The 8,589-nt window shown below is 37.3% G+C and overlaps 1 protein-coding gene across 4 annotated transcripts in view; it reads left to right on the top strand.

The window, feature by feature from the left end:
• PPA2 (inorganic pyrophosphatase 2) overlaps nucleotides 1-5,596 on the top strand; it is a 120,144-nt gene extending 114,548 nt beyond the window's left edge. For all 4 annotated transcript variants that reach the window (XM_058294615.2, XM_012518669.4, XM_058294630.2 and 1 more), the window contains 2 exons: nucleotides 4,346-4,382; nucleotides 5,408-5,596. In XM_058294615.2, the coding sequence (XP_058150598.1) occupies nucleotides 4,346-4,382; nucleotides 5,408-5,436 (66 nt within the window). In that variant the 3' untranslated portion in view covers nucleotides 5,437-5,596. The remainder of the gene's footprint in view (nucleotides 1-4,345; nucleotides 4,383-5,407) is intronic.
• The last annotated feature ends 2,993 nt before the right edge of the window (nucleotides 5,597-8,589 follow it).

Below are 8,589 nucleotides of genomic sequence, written 5' to 3' on the forward strand. Positions count from 1 at the left end.
TCAATTATTTTGTTAGCTGCTATATGTTTAAATTTTGAAATTTAAAATACTTAAAATACTTCTAGTGTTGCTCTTTTATAGTCTATTTAGTCTTAATTATGGATAACTGAGAATTGGTCATATTTATTGATTTCTAAAGTGAAAATCAGAAAGGGAGTGTGAAAATAAAATGAATACAGATTAACTACCTTATGAACTATGGAAACATAATGTAAGAAGAGATTGCCCAAGGTAATTTAATTTAGTCAAAACTCTTCTCTGGACCTGAATGAAAACTTGAGAACTTTTTCCTTATAGTTTTGAACTCTTAGAGTAAAATGAAAGAATATGTATCTGCATGCCACATATTAAAACAGGATACTTTAAATTGGTTCAGAGTGCTATATTGGTTAATTATTTTAAACAGATGTAAATGCCGGTGAAAATGTTTATAGAGACCTGTTGGAGTTGTTTTAAGAAGAGACTTAAGTACAAAACAGTTGTATGAATAGTTCAATATTAATAAGAAATACAGTTTAGATAAGAATAGGAGCAGATGCCAGTATTAAGATTTCTTTCACATTGACATGGTAATGATAATGACCTCTGTGAGTGAGTTTTGATTGGCTCACTGTTAGGTGCTACTCCTTGCATTTCTTTATACTTCCATTTCTGTAAGTGAATGTCATATTTGTCATTATGTTTAAGAATCAGTAAATTATTGCCAGTAGGTAAAGAGTTAAATATAATAGCTGACGTGTGTATCATGAATTCATTGTTGTTCCTATTGTTTTCTCATTTAAATGTTGGTCTATCTTTCGGCATATCCTAATAGGAAAAAATGTACAAAATATTGCCCCAAAATTTAATAGTCATATCTCTTCATGTTGGTCTTACCTGTGCTATGTTTTCTCTTACGTAAGGTTTTGTATGTTCTGAATATATTCTACCAGTCAAGAAATATGTTTTAAAAGAATGAAGAAATAAAAATGTCTGGAAATGGTTTTTAAAAAAATGTTAGAAAGAGTGGCTTGCCCATTTTTTTTTAATTTCTCTCCCCTTCCCCCCTCTCCCCGCCCCGCCCCAGTTGTCTGTTCTCTGTCGATTTGCTGCATGTTCTTCTTTTGTCTGCTTTTTTTGTTGTCAGTGGCACAGGAATCTGTGTCTCTTTTTGTTGTGTCATTTTGTTGTATCAGCTCTCAGTGTATGCAGCGCTATTCCAGGGCAGGCTGCACTCTCTCTCGCGCTGGGCGGCTCTCCTTACGGGGTGCACTCCTTGTGCATGGGGCTCCCCTACGCAGGGGACATCCCTGCGTGGCAGGACACTCCTTGTGTGCATCAGCACGGGTCAGCTCCACACAGGTCAAAGAGGCCTGGGGTTTGAAACACGGACCTCCCATGTGGTAGACGGACGCCCTATCCATTAGGCCAAGTCTGCTTCCCCCATTTCTTTTCTATAGTGCTTTTCAGTTAATGAGAAGCTGCTCAATTATTCTAATTTTATACTCTGTCCATTTTCTTCCTCTCAAATGTTTGGCAGCTCCAGCAAGAAACAGCTGCTAATTTTAAACAGGAAATCTTTTTTTTTTTTACTTATTTCTCTCCCCCCCCCACTCCAGTTGTCTGCTCTCTGTGTCTATTTGCTGCGTGTTCTTTTTTGTCCGCTTCTGTTGTTGTCAGCGGCAGGGAAATCTGTGTTTCTTTTTGTTGCGTCATCTTGTTGTGTCAGTTTTCCGTGTGTGCGGCACCATTCCTGGGCAGGCTGCACTTTGTTTCGCGCTGGGCAGCTCTCCTTATGGGCACGAACTCCTTGCACGTGGAGCTCCCGTACGTGGGGGACACCCCTGCATGGCAGGGCAGTGCTTGCACACATCAGTATTGCGCATGAGCCAGCTCCACACGGGTCAAAGAGGCCTGGGGTTTGAACCGCGGACCTCCCATGTGGCAGACGGACGCCTTAACCACTGGGCCAAGTCCGCTTCCAAACAGGAAATCTTAACAGCTAACTTTCCAATAAATTTTATAGTCCGTGTCCTGGACAATTTAAGCAGGTTTCACTCTTTGTGCACTGTTACTTTATTCATAGTGTTACTTTATTCATAGTTTATTTAGAAAAATTGAGCCATCAATCCCAAAGGCCTAATCTTAGTGAATATAATTTTGGTTTTTGTGCTACTGTCCACCGAGATTTTTAAGACTATTATCATCTTCAAAACTAACTATAGTAAAATATTTTTCTCTGACTGAAGAAACCAATTAGTTTTTCATCTCTTTTGAAATACTTGGAAAAGCTCAAAATTGATTTACATAAAATTTGTATAGGGGTCTTTTTTATTTATATGGTTTATCATCTTTTTCTATGATATGAAGAAAATAAAACAATATTTGATCAACCTTTTTCTTAAGGAGTAGAAGGGAAAATAACTTTAAAATATTTGTGATTTGGCAGAATATTGCTGAAATTTTAATTTTCCTTCCTATTCAGTACTGCCCTTGGACTTCAACAAGGAGGGTCTGTTACTTGGGTCCTGCTTGTATAAAGCATCCTTCTTTGCCCTCATCTAGTCATGTCCCTCCCATTGGGCAAGAAGAACAGAGGCCAAAGTTTTGGGCTCACCAGGTTGACCACATTCTGACTACAAGACCCTGGAATTCTTTACCCAGATAGCTCCAAGCCTTTTTGTGGGACCTGCGTGCCATCTCCCCAGGTTCAGCCTCCTGAGGTGCACACTGTGCACTCACCATTACTTCTGCATGGGCCAGTGGGTGGCTGTTTAGAGGTAGCAGGCATACAGATGTGTGGATTTTTGTTCCGTGTGTGGGTGGGACCCCAACAATGCAGAATGGAGCCTAGGGCAGGGAGAGAAGGGGAAAGCAAGAAGAGGGCCACACACCTTTATTCCTTACTCTGCCATGTACTGGCATATGTCTGTGAAGGTATCCAGAGTTCTAACCAAGAACTTCCAGGTCATGACAAAGGTAATTTATCAAGCTAATAGGATGAAACATTTTATATTCTCTTTATCACTTTGTTAGCTTGATGTCTGACTTTTAAGTATTTGGGGGTATGATATGTAGTCCTCCATTGGTACCTTTGCCCTAGATTTCACATATGTTAGAGGTGGTTATTTCATACTGGAAGATGAGCAGATTCAGAAAATTAGAAGTTGATTATTAAATTTGAAATACTATTATTATTCTAGTAATGGAAAAACTTTTATCATTGATATAAAGACTAAGACCACCAGAGGTTCTGAGGGGAGGGAGAGGGAAGAATAGGTGTAACATGGGGTCATTTTCTGGAGATTGGGATTATCCTGTATGACATTGCGATGATGGATACAGACCATTATACATTTTGTCATAACCTATAAAATTGTGCAGGGCAGAGTGTAAAATACAATGTAAACTATGGTCCACACTTAGTAGCCATGCTTCAATATGTGTCATCAATTTTAACAAATGTACCACACTAATGAAAGATGTTAATGTGGGAAAGTATAGGAAGGGAAGAGGGCAGGGAATATGGGAATCCCGTATATTTTTTAAGTAGCATTTATGTCTCTAAAGCTTCTTTTTAAAAAAAAAATTTTTTTTAATTTAAATTTGAAATCTGAAAAGTCTATTATAAAATTAGGATAGTGAATGTCCCTAGGGGAGAAGAGGTTATGATTGGGGAAGGCCCTGGCATGTTCCATTTCTCAAATTGGGTAGTGGTTACATGGATGGATGTTCACTCTATTTATTCTTTAAATTACAGGTACAGTCTTTATTCACTCTTCTCTATGGATAATGGATCTCCCAATAAAATGTTAAGAACAAAAATAAACCAAAAAAACGTAAAAGTATTGTTGTTCCTGATTAGGAAAAAAAATTCTTATATCTCACAAAATCCTCTTTTAAACTTGTCTACCATAGGTTGTGTACATCTGTTTTTAAGAAAATTGACCTAGACATGAGAATAAATAAAAGTTCTAGAAGACAGCTAAATAAATTATATATATGCAGGTGCACATATGTATGATTGTGTGTGTACACTTGCTTTTTTGTTGTTAGAGACCTCAGCCAACAAAGCCATTGAAAGAAAATCTCTCTCTCTTCTTTATATTCTCAGCCACAATGCCTTCAGTAGTTCCCTATTTCCAAACCTGCTTTTTGTATTATTCTAAATCTGTGGTTTGTTTATCTGGGGAAAAAAAAAAAAGAATGATAACCAGAAAGCAAAGAAGAATATTTACTTTTTTCAGGTTAAAGAACATTTGTGTATAAACTTTTTCTATAATTTCTCAAAAAAAAAAAAAAAAACTGATGCAGTTTTCACATATATATTCATTATAATCAAGTCTTTCCTGTTTCTATCTTTCAGGTATCATCTTCACTGAGTAAAGAAAGTAATGAAGAAGGTATAGTATATTTTGTTCATTAAGGGGCTAGATGTATGAATTAATTTACTTACAGTAACAGAAAGTAAAAAAATAAAATAGATGAACTAAGTAAAATATTTTTTAAATAGTCATTCATATTTCCAGAATAAATATCTTAATTCTTAATTTCAGAAAATGAGGAGGGATGCATTTATTACTTTTAGGTTAGGAAATAGTTTGATTATTCAGTGACTTTTTTTGGTGAAGTACTAAAAGGTTCCAGGTTGTTCTGATTAATTTTTAAAAACTCCAAATATCTGAATCTAGGAGTTTTTCTTTATTATCTCCCATCATTTTAATTACTTTTTGAAATTGTTAAAATCAAAATTTATAGTAGGATTGAAAATGCTAAGCATATTTTTATTACCATTTTTTGAAGCTGTTTTGAGAAGCAAGAAGAAATTTCAAAATATAAATATATGAAAATCATTTGTCTTTTAAAATACTACAAGACTTGGCTTTTTGTTTTAATATAAAATATTAGTCAAATATTCATCTTGCAAATTTGGAGAGAAAAATGACAACTATTTCTTATGAGTTATGTTCTAATATGTATAAAGACAAGCAAATCCATAGACATGATTTCATGGGAAAGCAAGCTCTATTCCTTTTATGGCATGCTAACAGATTGTTTCTCTGCATTACTATCCCATTTTGGATATTTGATGGACAGTCAAATGTTACAGTACAAAGTTCCCTTCTTGCTGTAGCTAGAGTAGTAATTTCAGGATTTCCCAACAGGATCTAAAATGACCTGGAAAGATATACAAAATAAAGTGGGAAGACTCTAGAGTTTTTAACATAGTTTTATATAAGACTTGAACCAAATAGGATTGGGGGCAAGAATTTAAAGGGCAGTAGCCTTATCTAGCAAAATGTGAAGTATTAAAGTTATGATTATCTGCCTAAATACTTCCTAAAGGTCTAAATTAAACTTGTCTACCCTCCTTTGCTCCCTCCCTCTTCCTCCCTTCCATAACCCTATTCCTCCCCTGTTTTCACAGAACAAATGTGGCACTTCCTTGGAAAGTAACTGGAACATTTGAAATTTTGCCATCAAGTCTCCAAGCATCCTTTTCCCCTAAGTGCTAGAGAAACAAATGCATGAGCATTTGCTGACTTCCTGCTGAAACTTTTTTTCTAAATTTTTTGAGATATGCAATATGTAAATAAACATCATAATTTTTGAATTAGTCACTTTGGATATTTATTAATCTGAAAAGAAGATTTGGTTTAAATTTCTTTGAAGAAATTTAGAAGCATTGAGTTTTGACGAGTACTAAATTCTATACCTCTAAAATCCCAATGGTTTTATTAGCTTTTATTTCTATGGAATAACATAAAATCAGTTTTTTAATAACTTATTATTACGTTTTTCTCAATATTGTTCTCAATTTCATACCATATTAAGTCTTTTCAAGTACACTGCTTGTGGAGGCTTCATATAGTCAACTTCTGTTCTCCTTCTACATAGAAGTGTTTACAGTTATTAAAGCTTTTTCCCATAATTTACGATTTGGGAGGTCCCAAACTCTCCTTGATTCTTATCAGTCCCCTTAGTTTTCAAGTTTCATCTTTACGGTGATGACTGTCATACCCACATAAGCCCATGTATCTCGCTTGGGCTCTGCCTATTGGACATCTCTTTAAATGTCTTTGACGTCCCTTGTCCAAAACTAAACTCCTCTTCCCTTACATACCTTCTCCTCTTTCTTTTTTATGTATTGAATTTATGTTCTCTAAGTCCCTGCTTGAAACTTTGAAATCATATTGAACTTCTCTCTTTTCCTGTCTTTACTCATGAAGATCATCTCAATATTTCTTTCACTTCTCATCTCTATTCCATTACCACCCATTCTATGCTGGTTTTCTTCCCTTATTTCATTCGAACTCTTAACCGCCTCCTCCTCTCTGTTCTCCAAACCTCTCAGATCTGCTCCTATACTTCATGCCCATGGTTTTAGCTCTCTTGACTCCTCACCAAGTGGTTGTCCCCACCTCCAGCTTTTCTACCTCTATACCATTCCCAGCATTTCCAGTTATTTTCCTGAAGTATAAGTCTTGTCTTGTGATACTTTTTTCTCAAAATTTCTAAAATGACTTCCCATATTCTTTTTTTTTTTTTAAGATTTATTTTTTATTTATTCTCTCCCCTCCCCATCCCCTCCCCGTTATCTGCTCTCTGTGTCCCTTTGCTGTGTTTCTTCTGTGACCGCTTCTGTCCTTATCAGCAGCACCAGGAATCTATGTTTCTTTTTGTTGTGTCATCTTGTTGTGTCAGCTCTCCGTGTGTGCGGCGCCATTCTTGGGCAGGCTGCACATTCTCTCGCACTGTGTGGCACGGCACTCCTTGTGCACGTCAGCACTGCACATGGGCCAGCTCCACACAGGTCAAGGAGGCCCGGGGTTTGAACTGCAGACCTCCCATGTGGTAGGCGGATGCCCTACCCATTGGGCCAAGTCCACTTCCCCCATATTCTTGATAAATAGAAATCAATCTCAACTTCAGTCTACATTTCTAATCTGATTCCATCAGGAGTCCCATCCTCTAACCATGCCATATTACTCTCCTTCCAAACACACCTTGGACTTTCACACTCCCAATACTGTGTTTCTCTTGTCAACTCTGTTCATGTCTTTTCCCCTGCTTTTCTTTCTGTTGGTATCATCAATACTGCATTTACATAATAAGTTTTGTAGTTTACAAATATGGTAATATTTATTGAGCAGACCCTGTTTGGGGTGTTCCACCTAAATATACCCTCTAAGGTAGATATTGTCCACTTTGAGGCTCTGAGAAGTTATCTAACTTACCTTTGTAGCAACTAGTAAGTTTCAGAGCCAGAATATGAACTCAGGACTATCTGGCTTCTAAGACCATGGTTTTTGTACCCCATGTATGCTCGGATACAGCTGCCTTGTAATGTAGACAAAGTTCAGAACATCCCTAGTTTACAGATGAGGAAACAAGCATGGAGAATTTAAGTGATTTTCCCACAGGTAAAAACCAGTGTTCACTTGAGCCATCTTTGGGAATGTGTGAACCTCTTTGAGAGATTTAAAAGGGACGAAGGAGGGTTTATACTATTTTAAACTTTATTGATACAGGGAATCAGATTTTGCCCAATAGGTAGGACATCCGCCTACCACATGGGCAGTCCAAGGTTCAAACCCAGGGCTTCCTGACCTGTGTGATGAGTTGGCCCACGCACAGTGCTGATGCATGCAAGGAGTGCCATGCCATGCAGGGGTGTCCCCTGCATAGGGGAGCCCCACACACAAGGAGTGCGCCTCTCAAGTAGAGCCGCCCAGTGCAAAAAAAGTGCAACCTGCCCGAGAATGGCACTGCACACATGGAGAGCTGATGCAGCAAGATGACACAACAAAAAGAGACAGATTCCGGGTGCCACTGACAAGAATACAAGTGGGCACAGAAGAACACAAAGCAAATGGACACAGAGAGCAGACAACTAGGTGGGGAGAAGGGGAGAGAAATAAATATAAAATCTTAAACTTTATTGATACGTTTTTAATTGTGAAAATAATATAGCTTACAGAAAAATAGAGAACTACTACTGCAATAATTGTGAACAGTAATCTGAATTATCAAGGGCTCAATTAAAGGTCTGTGGCATATGGTGTATTAATCCCCTTGGAGTTGGAGGAGAGGAGCCCTGTCTGGTAGATCTTCACCTGTAGAATTTGGCTCCCTCCTCCTAGCAGTCAGTACACAAATACTACCTAGTTAGTGTGCCTCGCAGGAGAAGTAAACCTAGCTGTCTACTGTCTCTAGTTAATCACAGTTGTCATCATAGTATATGATTCTTCATAGCTATAACTTAATATATAATTTTGAGTTTTTTCTTCTTTTTATCATAGGTATTTTTCCATATTGCCATATAACCATCGTTAGTATTATGCTGAAATTCTATTCCATTGAATGGTTATTTCATGATGATTTCAGCACATCTTCCACACTAGCTAATCTAATCTACCAGCCCATCCATATGGAACAATGTAATTGAATAATCTTTTTTTTTTTTTAAGATTTATTTATTTCTCTCCCCTCCTGTTGTCTGGTCTCGCTGCTCTTTGGTATCTGCTTGCATTCTTGTCATGCGGCACTGGGAAACTGTGCCACTTTATTTTCTTACATCATCTTGCTGTGTCAGCTCTCCATGTGTGC

Source organism: Dasypus novemcinctus, chromosome 1 (assembly GCF_030445035.2).
Source record: "Dasypus novemcinctus isolate mDasNov1 chromosome 1, mDasNov1.1.hap2, whole genome shotgun sequence".
NCBI classification, from domain to species: Eukaryota; Metazoa; Chordata; class Mammalia; order Cingulata; family Dasypodidae; genus Dasypus; species Dasypus novemcinctus.